Here is a 16,719-nt window from a genome sequence, read left to right as displayed (position 1 = left end):
TTGATGTACGTCAATAGTTCACATTGATGTACGTCAATAGTTCACATTGATGTACGTCAATAGTTCACATTGATGTATGTCAATAGTTCACATTGATGTATGTCAATAGTTCACATTGATGTATGTCAATATTTCACATTGATATATGTCAATAGTTCACATTGATGTATGTCAATATTTCACATTGATGTACGTCAATAGTTCACATTGATGTATGTCAATATTTCACATTGATGTACACCAATATTTCACATTGATATATGTCAATAGTTCACATTGATGTACACCAATATTTCACATTGATGTACGTCAATAGTTCACATTAATGTACACCAATATTTCACATTGATGTATGTCAATAGTTCACATTGATGTACGTCAATATTTCACATTAATGTACAATATTTCACGTTGATGTACAGCAATATTTCACATTGATGTATATCAGTATTCCACGTTGATGTATGTCAATATTTCATGTTGATGTATGTCATCATGTCACGTTAATGTACGTCAGTATTTCACATTGATGTATGGTAATATTTCACATTGATGTATGTCAGTATTTCACATTGATGTTTGTCAATATTTTACATTGATGTACACCAATATTTCACATTGATGTCATCTTAGTGTGATACATATGTTGACAGCTATTGCCTGGTCACCGCATCATCACGGGCTACTGGCCAGCGGAGGAGGGACGGCTGACCGCTGCATACGCTTCTGGAACACATTAACCGGACAACCCATGCAATGTGTGGACACTGGTTCTCAAGTTTGCAACTTAGCATGGTCAAAACATGCTTCGGAACTTGTAAGTATTGATGTGGTTGTTTTAACCCCTTAACTGTCCAGACATAGATCTCCATTGTTACCGCTAGCTTTCCAAATGTAGATCAGCGTTTTATTTTTCCTGTTTCCAAATTTGGAACGATTGGCCTGAGATGCCTGGTCAGTATAGAATGGGTCTTAACACTTGGTGTGCGCAGTATTAAAAAAAATCTGGGACCACTTAGTACCTTGTGGGAGCACCAGTTCAATTGAGCGCTATCTAGAGCAAACTGCGCAGCAGACACCAGGGATTCACTGATGTCACGTCATATTAACACTCCCCTTTTAAGAGGAAAGTGATGTTGACCCTGAGTTTAGTGGCTTGGAGATAAATGTGGCCACAGGTGGTCGAGGAAATATAAAAAACCTTGATAATAACCCATGTGTAACATTTGTGCAACATCCTTTCAATTTTAATACCACTGGTAGTGCCATCCTGCCAGAATGTCCTATAATCTATGCCTTAAGTAAAGAGAAATAATTCTGGAACATGTGTAGTACATGTTTGGCAGTCCGGCTGGCTGGACTGGTGGCTGGCTGGCTGGCTGACTGGCTGGGTAAATGGGTGGGTTGGTGGCTGGCTGATTGACTTTGGCTGTCTCTGTCTCACAGGTACACATCAGTACAGTTATCATACATCATACATAGTGTAAATTACCTAGGATAATCCAAGAAATCCAGACAAAGTGCTATACTGTGCTTGTAAATTAAAGGCATAATAGGCATTTCCGCTTGTTCTGGAATCAGACATGACTCTGCATCATGTGTAATACCTGTTGGTTCATGAGTGGCTCTCTCTCTGACAGAGGGAGACAGAGATATACATACAGGCAGACTGAGAGACATACACACACAGGCAGACAGAAAGACAGACAGATAGCAGAGACAGAGACAGAGCTAGACAGACAGATAGATGTAGCAGTGAGAACAAATAAAATCCATATGCCAAGGCTCACTGGGAGCAGTGCATGATGAGTGATATAAAGGATATTGAGTGATGGGTGACTGTACTGTCAGCAGTGACAAGTGACTGCCCCATCAGCAGTGGAGAGTGACACTTGTCTGACATCATAAACCATACCACGGGCGGGATTGAACCCGCGGTCAGAGAGTCTCAAAACTCCAGACCGTCACGTTAGCCACTGGACCAGCTAGCCACAATAAGATTCGTCCAACTAGGTATATTTCTACACCAGAGAAATATACCTAGTTGGACGAATCTTATTGTGGCTAGCTGGTCCAGTGGCTAACGCGACGGTCTGGAGTTTTGAGACTCTCTGACCGCGGGTTCAATCCCGCCCGTGGTATGGTTTGTTTGCAATCGTGTCATTACGATTTCGTGAGCCATGCTGACACCATACTTCAAGGAGTTTCGTACACTTCCATAAACATTGCTGGGACATATAAATAATTTATATATATTTTTAGACAATAGTATGTGACCAAGGGAGATGAATTTGTTTACTTGTCGGTATGCTTGTGACTGATTACTATTTCCGTACCTAATATTAGTGTCAGAACAAATATTGGCTATGAAATTACAAGAACTACTTCAAATTGTAATTATCAGAACACAAAAGTTACGTAAATTAAAAAAAAATATGAGGAAAAAAAAGTATATCGGCAACATTTCTGCAAATGGCAGGACTCCATCTTGCCGTCAGGTGAGCGTCCGGCACCAACTTTGCTACCTTATATCTTGGTAATTACTGACCCCAATTGGCTAGTAACCCCTTCTCCTGTATACAATTACTAAAAAAGAGAAGAAGAAAAACTTTATAAAACTGGGTTGCTTAAATGTGCGTGGATGTAGTGCGGATGACAAGAAACAGATGATTGCTGATGTTATGAATGAAAAGAAGTTGGGTGTCCTGGCCCTAAGCAAAACAAAGCTGAAGGGGGTAGGAGAGTTTCAGTGGGGGGAAATAAATGGGATTAAATCTGGAGTATCTGAGAGAGTTAGAGCAAAGGAAGGGGTAGCAGTAATGTTAAATGATCAGTTATGGAAGGAGAAAAGAGAATATGAATGTGTAAATTCAAGAATTATGTGGATTAAAGTAAAGGTTGGATGCGAGAAGTGGGTCATAATAAGCGTGTATGCACCTGGAGAAGAGAGGAATGCAGAGGAGAGAGAGAGATTTTGGGAGATGTTAAGTGAATGTATAGGAGCCTTTGAACCAAGTGAGAGAGTAATTGTGGTAGGGGACTTGAATGCTAAAGTAGGAGAAACTTTTAGAGAGGGTGTGGTAGGTAAGTTTGGGGTGCCAGGTGTAAATGATAATGGGAGCCCTTTGATTGAACTTTGTATAGAAAGGGGTTTAGTTATAGGTAATACATATTTTAAGAAAAAGAGGATAAATAAGTATACACGATATGATGTAGGGCGAAATGACAGTAGTTTGTTGGATTATGTATTGGTAGATAAAAGACTGTTGAGTAGACTTCAGGATGTACATGTTTATAGAGGGGCCACAGATATATCAGATCACTTTCTAGTTGTAGCTACACTGAGAGTAAAAGGTAGATGGGATACAAGGAGAATAGAAGCATCAGGGAAGAGAGAGGTGAAGGTTTATAAACTAAAAGAGGAGGCAGTTAGGGTAAGATATAAACAGCTATTGGAGGATAGATGGGTTAATGAGAGCATAGGCAATGGGGTCGAAGAGGTATGGGGTAGGTTTAAAAATGTAGTGTTAGAGTGTTCAGCAGAAGTTTGTGGTTACAGGAAAGTGGGTGCAGGAGGGAAGAGGAGCGATTGGTGGAATGATGATGTAAAGAGAGTAGTAAGGGAGAAAAAGTTAGCATATGAGAAGTTTTTACAAAGTAGAAGTGATGCAAGGAGGGAAGAGTATATGGAGAAAAAGAGAGAAGTTAAGAGAGTGGTGAAGCAATGTAAAAAGAGAGCAAATGAGAGAGTGGGTGAGATGTTATCAACAAATTTTGTTGAAAATAAGAAAAAGTTTTGGAGTGAGATTAACAAGTTAAGAAAGCCTAGAGAACAAATGGATTTGTCAGTTAAAAATAGGAGAGGAGAGTTATTAAATGGAGAGTTAGAGGTATTGGGAAGATGGAAGGAATATTTTGAGGAATTGTTAAATGTTGATGAAGATAGGGAAGCTGTGATTTCGTGTATAGGGCAAGGAGGAATAACATCCTGTAGGAGTGAGGAAGAGCCAGTTGTGAGTGTGGGGGAAGTTCGTGAGGCAGTAGGTAAAATGAAAGGGGGTAAGGCAGCCGGGATTGATGGGATAAAGATAGAAATGTTAAAAGCAGGTGGGGATATAGTTTTGGAGTGGTTGGTGCAATTATTTAATAAATGTATGGAAGAGGGTAAGGTACCTAGGGATTGGCAGAGAGCATGCATAGTTCCTTTGTATAAAGGCAAAGGGGATAAAAGAGAGTGCAAAAATTATAGGGGGATAAGTCTGTTGAGTGTACCTGGTAAAGTGTATGGTAGAGTTATAATTGAAAGAATTAAGAGTAAGACGGAGAATAGGATAGCAGATGAACAAGGAGGCTTTAGGAAAGGTAGGGGGTGTGTGGACCAGGTGTTTACAGTGAAACATATAAGTGAACAGTATTTAGATAAGGCTAAAGAGGTCTTTGTGGCATTTATGGATTTGGAAAAGGCGTATGACAGGGTGGATAGGGGGGCAATGTGGCAGATGTTGCAAGTGTATGGTGTAGGAGGTAGGTTACTGAAAGCAGTGAAGAGTTTTTACGAGGATAGTGAGGCTCAAGTTAGAGTATGTAGGAAAGAGGGAAATTTTTTCCCAGTAAAAGTAGGCCTTAGACAAGGATGTGTGATGTCACCGTGGTTATTTATTTTTTTTATTATCACACCGGCCGATTCCCACCAAGGCAGGGTGGCCCGAAAAAGAAAAACTTTCACCATCATTCACTCCATCACTGTCTTGCCAGAAGGGTGCTTTACACTACAGTTTTTAAACTGCAACATTAACACCCCTCCTTCAGAGTGCAGGCACTGTACTTCCCATCTCCAGGACTCAAGTCCGGCCTGCCGGTTTCCCTGAATCCCTTCATAAATGTTACTTTGCTCACACTCCAACAGCACGTCAAGTATTAAAAACCATTTGTCTCCATTCACTCCTATCAAACACGCTCACGCATGCCTGCTGGAAGTCCAAGCCCCTCGCACACAAAACCTCCTTTACCCCCTCCCTCCAACCCTTCCTAGGCCGACCCCTACCCCGCCTTCCTTCCACTACAGACTGATACACTCTTGAAGTCATTCTGTTTCGCTCCATTCTCTCTACATGTCCGAACCACCTCAACAACCCTTCCTCAGCCCTCTGGACAACAGTTTTGGTAATCCCGCACCTCCTCCTAACTTCCAAACTACGAATTCTCTGCATTATATTCACACCACACATTGCCCTCAGACATGACATCTCCACTGCCTCCAGCCTTCTCCTCGCTGCAACATTCATCACCCACGCTTCACACCCATATAAGAGCGTTGGTAAAACTATACTCTCATACATTCCCCTCTTTGCCTCCAAGGACAAAGTTCTTTGTCTCCACAGACTCCTAAGTGCACCACTCACTCTTTTTCCCTCATCAATTCTATGATTCACCTCATCTTTCATAGACCCATCCGCTGACACGTCCACTCCCAAATATCTGAATACGTTCACCTCCTCCATACTCTCTCCCTCCAATCTGATATTCAATCTTTCATCACCTAATCTTTTTGTTATCCTCATAACCTTACTCTTTCCTGTATTCACCTTTAATTTTCTTCTTTTGCACACCCTACCAAATTCATCCACCAATCTCTGCAACTTCTCTTCAGAATCTCCCAAGAGCACAGTGTCATCAGCAAAGAGCAGCTGTGACAACTCCCACTTTGTGTGTGATTCTTTATCTTTTAACTCCACGCCTCTTGCCAAGACCCTCGCATTTACTTCTCTTACAACCCCATCTATAAATATATTAAACAACCACGGTGACATCACACATCCTTGTCTAAGGCCTACTTTTACTGGGAAAAAATTTCCCTCTTTCCTACATACTCTAACTTGAGCCTCACTATCCTCGTAAAAACTCTTCACTGCTTTCAGTAACCTACCTCCTACACCATACACTTGCAACATCTGCCACATTGCCTCCCTATCCACCCTGTCATACGCCTTTTCCAAATCCATAAATGCCACAAAGACCTCTTTAGCCTTATCTAAATACTGTTCACTTATATGTTTCACTGTAAACACCTGGTCCACACACCCCCTACCTTTCCTAAAGCCTCCTTGTTCATCTGCTATCCTATTCTCCGTCTTACTCTTAATTCTTTCAATTATAACTCTACCATACACTTTACCAGGTACACTCAACAGACTTATCCCCCTATAATTTTTGCACTCTCTTTTATCCCCTTTGCCTTTATACAAAGGAACTATGCATGCTCTCTGCCAATCCCTAGGTACCTTACCCTCTTCCATACATTTATTAAATAATTGCACCAACCACTCCAAAACTATATCCCCACCTGCTTTTAACATTTCTATCTTTATCCCATCAATCCCGGCTGCCTTACCCCCTTTCATTTTACCTACTGCCTCACGAACTTCCCCCACACTCACAACTGGCTCTTCCTCACTCCTACAAGATGTTATTCCTCCTTGCCCTATACACGAAATCACAGCTTCCCTATCTTCATCAACATTTAACAATTCCTCAAAATATTCCTTCCATCTTCCCAATACCTCTAACTCTCCATTTAATAACTCTCCTCTCCTATTTTTAACTGACAAATCCATTTGTTCTCTAGGCTTTCTTAACTTGTTAATCTCACTCCAAAACTTTTTCTTATTTTCAACAAAATTTGTTGATAACATCTCACCCACTCTCTCATTTGCTCTCTTTTTACATTGCTTCACCACTCTCTTAACTTCTCTCTTTTTCTCCATATACTCTTCCCTCCTTGCATCACTTCTACTTTGTAAAAACTTCTCATATGCTAACTTTTTCTCCCTTACTACTCTCTTTACATCATCATTCCACCAATCGCTCCTCTTCCCTCCTGCACCCACTTTCCTGTAACCACAAACTTCTGCTGAACACTCTAACACTACATTTTTAAACCTACCCCATACCTCTTCGACCCCATTGCCTATGCTCTCATTAGCCCATCTATCCTCCAATAGCTGTTTATATCTTACCCTAACTGCCTCCTCTTTTAGTTTATAAACCTTCACCTCTCTCTTCCCTGATGTTTCTATTCTCCTTGTATCCCATCTACCTTTTACTCTCAGTGTAGCTACAACTAGAAAGTGATCTGATATATCTGTGGCCCCTCTATAAACATGTACATCCTGAAGTCTACTCAACAGTCTTTTATCTACCAATACATAATCCAACAAACTACTGTCATTTCGCCCTACATCATATCGTGTATACTTATTTATCCTCTTTTTCTTAAAATATGTATTACCTATAACTAAACCCCTTTCTATACAAAGTTCAATCAAAGGGCTCCCATTATCATTTACACCTGGCACCCCAAACTTACCTACCACACCCTCTCTAAAAGTTTCTCCTACTTTAGCATTCAAGTCCCCTACCACAATTACTCTCTCACTTGGTTCAAAGGCTCCTATACATTCACTTAACATCTCCCAAAATCTCTCTCTCTCCTCTGCATTCCTCTCTTCTCCAGGTGCATACACGCTTATTATGACCCACTTCTCGCATCCAACCTTTACTTTAATCCACATAATTCTTGAATTTACACATTCATATTCTCTTTTCTCCTTCCATAACTGATCATTTAACATTACTGCTACCCCTTCCTTTGCTCTAACTCTCTCAGATACTCCAGATTTAATCCCATTTATTTCCCCCCACTGAAACTCTCCTACCCCCTTCAGCTTTGTTTCGCTTAGGGCCAGGACATCCAACTTCTTTTCATTCATAACATCAGCAATCATCTGTTTCTTGTCATCCGCACTACATCCACGCACATTTAAGCAACCCAGTTTTATAAAGTTTTTCTTCTTCTCTTTTTTAGTAATTGTATACAGGAGAAGGGGTTACTAGCCCATTGCTCCCGGCATTTTAGTCGCCTCATACGACACGCATGGCTTACGGAGGAAAGATTCTTTTCCACTTCCCCATGGACAATAGAAGAAATAAAAAAGAACAAGAGCTATTTAGAAAAAGGAGAAAAACCTAGATGTATGTATATATATATATGCATGTGCGTGTCTGTGAAGTGTGACCAAAGTGTAAGTAGGAGTAGCAAGATATCCCTGTTATCTTAGCGTGTTTATGAGACAGAAAAAGAAACCAGCAATCCTACCATCATGCAAAACAGTTACAGGTTTTTGTTTCACAGTCATCTGGCAGGACGGTAGTACTTCCCTGGGTGGTTGCTGTCTACCAACCTACTACCTACTACTACCGTGGTTGTTTAATATATTTATAGATGGGGTTGTAAGAGAAGTAAATGCGAGGGTCTTGGCAAGAGGCGTGGAGTTAAAAGATAAAGAATCACACACAAAGTGGGAGTTGTCACAGCTGCTCTTTGCTGATGACACTGTGCTCTTGGGAGATTCTGAAGAGAAGTTGCAGAGATTGGTGGATGAATTTGGTAGGGTGTGCAAAAGAAGAAAATTAAAGGTGAATACAGGAAAGAGTAAGGTTATGAGGATAACAAAAAGATTAGGTGATGAAAGATTGAATATCAGATTGGAGGGAGAGAGTATGGAGGAGGTGAACGTATTCAGATATTTGGGAGTGGACGTGTCAGCGGATGGGTCTATGAAAGATGAGGTGAATCATAGAATTGATGAGGGAAAAAGAGTGAGTGGTGCACTTAGGAGTCTGTGGAGACAAAGAACTTTGTCCTTGGAGGCAAAGAGGGGAATGTATGAGAGTATGGTTTTACCAACGCTCTTATATGGGTGTGAAGCGTGGGTGATGAATGTTGCAGCGAGGAGAAGGCTGGAGGCAGTGGAGATGTCATGTCTGAGGGCAATGTGTGGTGTGAATATAATGCAGAGAATTCGTAGTTTGGAAGTTAGGAGGAGGTGCGGGATTACCAAAACTGTTGTCCAGAGGGCTGAGGAAGGGTTGTTGAGGTGGTTCGGACATGTAGAGAGAATGGAGCGAAACAGAATGACTTCAAGAGTGTATCAGTCTGTAGTGGAAGGAAGGCGGGGTAGGGGTCGGCCTAGGAAGGGTTGGAGGGAGGGGGTAAAGGAGGTTTTGTGTGCGAGGGGCTTGGACTTCCAGCAGGCATGCGTGAGCGTGTTTGATAGGAGTGAATGGAGACAAATGGTTTTTAATACTTGACGTGCTGTTGGAGTGTGAGCAAAGTAACATTTATGAAGGGATTCAGGGAAACCGGCAGGCCGGACTTGAGTCCTGGAGATGGGAAGTACAGTGCCTGCACTCTGAAGGAGGGGTGTTAATGTTGCAGTTTAAAAACTGTAGTGTAAAGCACCCTTCTGGCAAGACAGTGATGGAGTGAATGATGGTGAAAGTTTTTCTTTTTCGGGCCACCCTGCCTTGGTGGGAATCGGCCGGTGTGATAATAAAAAAAAAAAAAAAAAAAAAATTTTTTTTGTTTCATTACACACAGAATATTGTCCTCTTTATTTAAAAAAAATCAAAATATTCAGAGTACTAGCAGTGAAAACATAGATCTATGTTCGGACAGTTAAAGAGTTAATTAAAGCCAACAATATGCTCCTCACTTTATTATGGTGCGACTTAAGATATTTCAGCTTTATGATGGTGGAACTTACGATATTTTAACTTTACGATGGTTCGACTTAGGATATTTCAACTTTACAATATTTCAATTTTACAATATTTCAACTTTACAATGGTATGACGTACGATATTTTAATTTTACAATGGGGTGACGTATGATATTTCAACTTCATGATGGTTCAACTTACGACATTTCAACTTTACAATGGTGCAGCAACAATTGCTTTGGAGATGAAATTTAAGATAATTACCCAGCATGAAGGCAGCAAGTCCCTAACTTGTATTCATTTATTGACTTTTCAATACTGGTATTTACTTACAGTAATTATTTGTTTATTGACTTATTCACTGACAATAGTTATTTATTGACTTATTGATTTAGCATGTACAGTGGACCCCCGCATAACGATTACCTCTGAATGCGACCAATTATGTAAGTGTAATTATGTAAGTGCGTTTGTACGTGTATGTTTGGAGGTCTGAAATGGACTAATCTACTTCACAATATTCCTTATGGGAACAAATTCGGTCAGTACTGGCACCTGAACATACTTCTGGAGTGAAAAAATATCGTTAACCGGGGGTCCACTGTATTAATATTTAACTTAGGATATTTACAACTTACAATGAGTTCATCGCATTGTGATACCTTAGTAAGTCCCGGACCACCTGTCTTCATATTCAACTTAGGATATTTTCAACTTAGGATGGGTTTATCAGGGTGTAACCCCATAGTAAGTCAAGGAGCGACCACCTGTGTATCTAACATGCCACTATTTACCAGGTATCGACTCACGGGTACAGCCAGAACCAGATATTAGTGTGGCGGTATCCATCCCTGGCACAAGTGGCCAAGTTGACTGGCCATACCTACCGTGTCCTCTACCTGGCCATGTCCCCTGATGGCGAGGCCATTGTCACCGGCGCCGGTGATGAAACCTTGCGATTCTGGAATGTCTTCAGCAAAGCTCGTTCACAAAAGGTAAACACAGTAAGTCCTTGACTTACAGACGCATTGAGAATCTTCTATTTTATTTTTTATTATCACACTGGCCGATTCCCACCAAGGCAGGGTGGCCCGAAAAAGAAAAACTTTCACCATCATTCACTCCATCACTGTCTTGCCAGAAGGGTGCTTTACACTACAGTTTTTAAACTGCAACATTAACACCCCTCCTTCAGAGTGCAGGCAGTGTACTTCCCATCTCCAGGACTCAAGTCCGGCCTGCCGGTTTCCCTGAACCCCTTCATAAATGTTACTTTGCTCACACTCCAACAGCACGTCAAGTATTAAAAACCATTTGTCTCCATTCACTCCTATCAAACACGCTCACGCATGCCTGCTGGAAGTCCAAGCCCCTCGCACACAAAACCTCCTTTACCCCCTCCCTCCAACCTTTCCTAGGCCGACCCCTACCCCGCCTTCCTTCCACTACAGACTGATACACTCTTGAAGTTATTGTTTCGCTCCATTCTCTCCACATGTCCAAACCACCTCAACAACCCTTCCTCAGCCCTCTGGACAACAGTTTTGGTAATCCCGCACCTCCTCCTAACTTCCAAACTACGAATTCTCTGCATTATATTCACACCACACATTGCTCTCAGACATGACATCTCCACTGCCTCCAGCCTTCTCCTCGCTGCAACATTCATCACCCATGCTTCACACCCATATAAGAGCATTGGTAAAACTATACTCTCATACATTCCCCTCTTTGCCTCCAAGGACAAAGTTCTTTGTCTCCAGAGACTCCTAAGTGCACCACTCACCCTTTTCCCCTCATCAATTCTATGATTCACCTCATCTTTCATAGACCCATCCGCTGACACGTCCACTCCCAAATATCTGAATACATTCACCTCCTCCATACTCTCTCCCTCCAATCTGATATCCAATCTTTCATCACCTAATCTTTTTGTTATCCTCATAACCTTACTCTTTCCTGTATTCACTTTCAATTTTCTTCTTTTGCACACCCTACCAAATTCATCCACCAATCTCTGCAACTTCTCTTCAGAATCTCCCAAGAGCACAGTGTCATCAGCAAAGAGCAACTGTGACAACTCTCACTTTATGTGTGATTCTTTGTCTTTTAACTCCACGCCTCTTGCCAAGACCCTCGCATTTACTTCTCTTACAACCCCATCTATAGATATATTAAACAACCACGGTGACATCACACATCCTTGTCTAAGGCCTACTTTTACTGGGAAATAATTTCCCTCTTTCCTACATACTCTAACTTGAGCCTCACTATCCTCGTAAAAACTCTTCACTGCTTTCAGTAACCTACCTCCTACACCATACACCTGCAACATCTGCCACATTGCCCCCCTATCCACCCTGTATTGTGTATAATAATATATTTTTTTTTATTAACACGTTGGCCGTCTCCCACCAAGGCAGGGTGGCCCAGAAAAGAAAAACTTTCATCATCATTCACTCTGTCACTGTCTTGCCAGAGGTGCCCTTACACTACAGTTATAAAACTGCAACATTAACACCCCCTCTTTCAGAGTGCAGACACTGTACTTCCCACCTCCAGGACTCAAGCCTGGCCTGCAGGTTTCCCTGAATCCTTTCATAAATGTTGCCTTGTTCATACTCCAACAGCACATCAAATCCTAAAAATATTATTGTGTGTATAATATCATTAAGAAAAGTTGCAAGGGTTAGTGAATGAGTTTGGGAGGGTGTGCAAAGGTAGAAAGTTGAAAGTGAACATGGATTAGAGTAAGGTGATGAGGGTATCAAACAATTTAGATGAAGAAAAATTGGATATCACATTGACTTAAGAAATCGTAATGACACGATTGCAAACAAACCATACCCCCGAGCGGGATTGAACCCGCGGTCATAGAGTCTCAAAACTCCAGCCCGTCGCGTTAGCCACTAGACCAGCTAGCCACAATAAGATTCATCCAACTAGGTATATTTCTACACCATAGGAAGGTTAGCACAGGCACCTCTGTGACCACAAATGCAAGTTTTTACAGACGAATCTCCAGCTAGCGTGGCCGTGACGAACTCTAGCTCAAGTCCCTTCACTGCCGTCAACATGACTTAAGAAATCGTAATGACACGCTAGCTGGAGATTCGTCTGTAAAAACTTGCATTTGTGGTCACAGAGGTGCCTGTGCTAACCTTCCTATGGTGTAGAAATATACCTAGTTGGATGAATCTTATTGTGGCTAGCTGGTCTAGTGGCTAACGCGACGGGCTGGAGTTTTGAGACTCTATGACCGCGGGTTCAATCCCGGCCGGGGGTATGGTTTGGATATCACATTGGAAGGAGGGAGTATGGAAGAAGTGAATGTTTTCAGATATTTGGGAGTTGTCAGCAGATGGGTTTATGAAGGGTGAGGTTAACCATAGAATTGATAAAGGACAAAAGATGAGTGGTGGATTGAGGTATCTGTGGAGTCAGAAACTGTTATCCACGAGAGTATAGTGGTACCAGCACTTATATGGGTGTGAAGCATGGGTTGTAAATGCTGCAGCGAGGAGGTGGCTGGAAGCAGTGGAGATGTCCTGTCTGAGGGCAATATGTGGTGTAATATTATGTAGAGAATTTATAGTGTGGAAATTAGGAGGAGGTGTGGAGTTACTAAAAGTATTAGTCAGAGGGCTGAAGAGGGGTTGTTGAGGTGGTTTGGTCATTTAGAGAGAATGGAACAAAGTAGAATGACTTGAAGAGCGTATGAATCTGTAATGGAAGGAAGGCGGGGTAGGGGTCACCCCAAAAAGGTTGGAGGGAGGGGGTAAAGGAGGATGTGTGGGTGAGGGGCTTGGACTTCCAGCAAGCGTGCATGAGCTAGATAGGAGTGAATGGAGATGAATGGTTTTTGGGACCTGACAAACTGTTGGAGTGTGAGCAGGGTAATATTTTGTGAAGGAATTCAGGGAAACTGGTTAGCCAGACTTGAGTTTTGGAAATGGGTAGTACAGTGTCTACACTTTAAAGGAGGGGTTTGGGATATTGGCAGTTTGGAGTGACATCTAAACTGTTGCATCTGAGTGCCTCTGGAAGGACAGTGATTATGTATGAGTGATGGTGAAAGTGTTGAATAATGATAAAAAAAATTTCTTTCTTTCTGGGTCACCCTGCCTCGGTGGAAAATGGCTGACATGAAAAAAAAATAGTATCCATTAACCAGGCCATGTAGTGTATTCAGGTTTTTTATTGCTATACACTGCCATTATTAAATCTTGTATATAAATTTTGTTATTCATTTATCAGGCCATTTAGCCCCTTTGAGATTTGTGCCATAGTACTATGGTTTTGAGCTCAGGGTCCATTATATAAACCTACATCATCGAAGTCTGGGTTTATCGCATAGTTCTGTATCATGAGCTCAGCTCACTCACATAAGCTATGAGCAGTAAATTTTGGCCTAGATATGAGGTAATGGGTCTGTGGTGAGTGTGCACCATACGAAAAAATTCTTGCCCCACGCAGTGTATGATGGGAAAACAAAACTGTGACAGTGTGTATGGTTTAAAATAGCGACTTTTCAGTGTATTTTCCGATTACTTTTTGGGTTGTATTCTCAGTTTCTTGGTTGCATTTGACAAAATGGAAGATATATTATAGAAGGAGAGATAATATTGATTGATTTCCAGACTGGAAATAGATTGAAATTTTCGTCAGTATTCCAGAAGAGACAAATTATGTTACTAGTTCAATACATGTTCGACTGGCCAGTCTAATACGTGTTCACGAATGTGCTGACATTACTTATACAATTATTACAGTAATGCAGTAGTCTGCATAACAGTAAATCTTCTATTTTTTGTGTGAATAAGAATTTAAAATGGAAAGCAAGTGTAATATAGGAGAAGAATAGAAGAGACCTGTGAGGCCTAGAGAAGCCTGGGGAGACCTTAGAGGCCTGGAGAAGCCTAGGGAGGTCTAAGAGAAGCCTGAGGAGCCCTGTTGAGGCCTAGAGAAGCCTGGAGAGACCTGGAGAAGCCTAGGGAGGCCTGGTGATATGATTAATGAACAAAGGATGTGTTTTAGTTCCAGCAGTGTCTATATTGTTTATTCTGGACCCCATTTTTAAATTAGAAATTTTTTAATATTGGGAAATTGGTCAGATTACTGACTTCTGATCACTTTATTCAATAGCTAAAATAGGTAAATGGACAGTTTCTTGTGCTCATTTGATAGAATGGAAGGCATACTGAAATAGCTAAGAGTTCGGTCGACTGAAACAATGGAATTAGCCAAAGATAGGGATCAAAGTGGGCAGAATTGCTGATGTAAATATTGCAGAAACCACTCACTTTTCACCAGTATAATTCTCTAAGTCTTCCACAAAATTTTGTACTTTTGGTGTCAATATCTTCAGAAAAATATTCAGATCAAAGGTCTAGACCCTGTAAGGGTTAAAATATTTCCATCCTTAGCTTATGGTGAGTGGTAATTATATTCATTGTAGGAAGTCTGAATAAGTGAAGAATGGCTATAATTGAAATCTGCTGTTTTACCAAAATTCCGTAAATCAAATCTCCGTAAAGCAAAGCGCTGTAAAGCGGGGCCCTCCTGTACAGTAACTCCTCAACCTACAAACACATTGGAGACCTGTATTGTGTATAATATTCATAATACAGGAAGTCTTCAACTTATGAGCACGTTGGGGACCTGTATTGTGTATAATATTCATAATACGTACAGGAAGTCTTCAACTTATGAACACGTTGGAGACCTGTATTGTGTATAATATTTATAATACAGGAAGTCTTCAACTTATGAACACGTTGGGGACCTGTATTGTGTATAATATTTATAATACAGGAAGTCTTCAACTTATGAACACGTTGGGGACCTGTATTGTGTATAATATTACTAATACAGAAGTCTTCAAGTTATGAACACGTTGAGGACCTGTATTGTGTATAATATTACTAATACAGAAGTCTTCAAGTTATGAACACGTTGAGGACCTGTATTGTGTATAATATTACTAATACAGAAGTCTTCAAGTTATGAACACGTTGAGGACCTGTATTGTGTATAATAATGATATACACAATAATGACATTATACACAGTACAAAAGATTCTCAACGTGTTTGTAAGTTGAGGATTTACTGTATAGGTCTTGTAGATGAATGGTTCAGAGAACCGACATGTTGATAAATTAGACACATGTGCGAAACGTTTCCTCAATAAAGATACCCAAGAGTTGCACATGTGTCTAATTTATCAACATGTCAGTTCTCTGAACCATTCATCTACAAACCTGTCAGACACTGCAACTTCTTGGGATCTTAATACTTAGGAATTCTTCGCTTGCCTAATTCTTGGGCACAACCTACTTCCACATTGAACAAATGTGACACTACCTATGACTGCTACACCTCTCCTGCCATACGGTTTATAAGCTGCTTCTCCGCTCATCTGCCGTATTCTACTCAAGATTGATGGACTGAACACATCGACTCAAGGTTGAGGGACTGATTACCTCATTCTCCTCCTGTTCTTCAAGTTTCTCCTACGTATGGACTGATGAAGCCACTGTGTGGCGAAACGTTTCCTCAATAAAGATACCCAAGAGTTGCACATGTGTCTAATTTGTATAGGTCTTGTTAACAACAATACTGCGACCAGCCAGAAATTGAACCTAGGATATTGAGCTGGACTCCTTTGAACCTTATTAACCTACAAACACCTTAGATCAGCGCATCACCGTGCTGCATACATCAGGGGCAAAGTGATGCCAACATTCGTGCTCGTGGAAACTACACGAATAATTTCGTTCTCCGGTTGGAACACCAGTCTTCACGAACAGTGTGCGTACTGATACACGCACTTCCTTCTGTGAGTGTATTATACTTGTTTTTATACAAGAATTTTTGAAGGAGTGGAGGGGTAAGCCAGCGGAAGGTCTCTCACGTGACCAAGAACTCCAGCTCTGGGTCATATAACTAAGACCCGTGTCAGGAAACACCTGTTTAGGTTCCTGATTAACCTAACCTACGAGTATTATATAATACCCATGTCAGGAAACACCTGCTCTGGTTCCTGACTAACCTAACCTACCAGTATTATATAATACCTGCATCAGGAAACACCTGTCTGATACTCATACAAAGATATAAATACATATACAGTGGACCCCCGGTTAATGATATTTTTTC

At 41.1% G+C, this 16,719-nt stretch overlaps 1 protein-coding gene across 1 annotated transcript in view; it reads left to right on the top strand.

Moving 5' to 3' along the window:
- Positions 1–16,719, top strand: part of fzr (fizzy and cell division cycle 20 related) — a 41,530-nt gene that overhangs the window by 23,595 nt on the left and 1,216 nt on the right. The window contains exons 7-8 of the mRNA XM_070105226.1: positions 623–817; positions 10,358–10,555. Coding sequence (XP_069961327.1) covers positions 623–817; positions 10,358–10,555 — 393 coding nt within the window. The remainder of the gene's footprint in view (positions 1–622; positions 818–10,357; positions 10,556–16,719) is intronic.

The sequence above is a fragment of the Cherax quadricarinatus genome, chromosome 97, assembly GCF_038502225.1.
Source record: "Cherax quadricarinatus isolate ZL_2023a chromosome 97, ASM3850222v1, whole genome shotgun sequence".
In the NCBI taxonomy this organism is placed as follows: Eukaryota; Metazoa; Arthropoda; class Malacostraca; order Decapoda; family Parastacidae; genus Cherax; species Cherax quadricarinatus.
The sequence above is the reverse complement of the archived record's forward strand: the minus strand, read 5'-3'. Positions and strand labels throughout refer to the sequence as shown.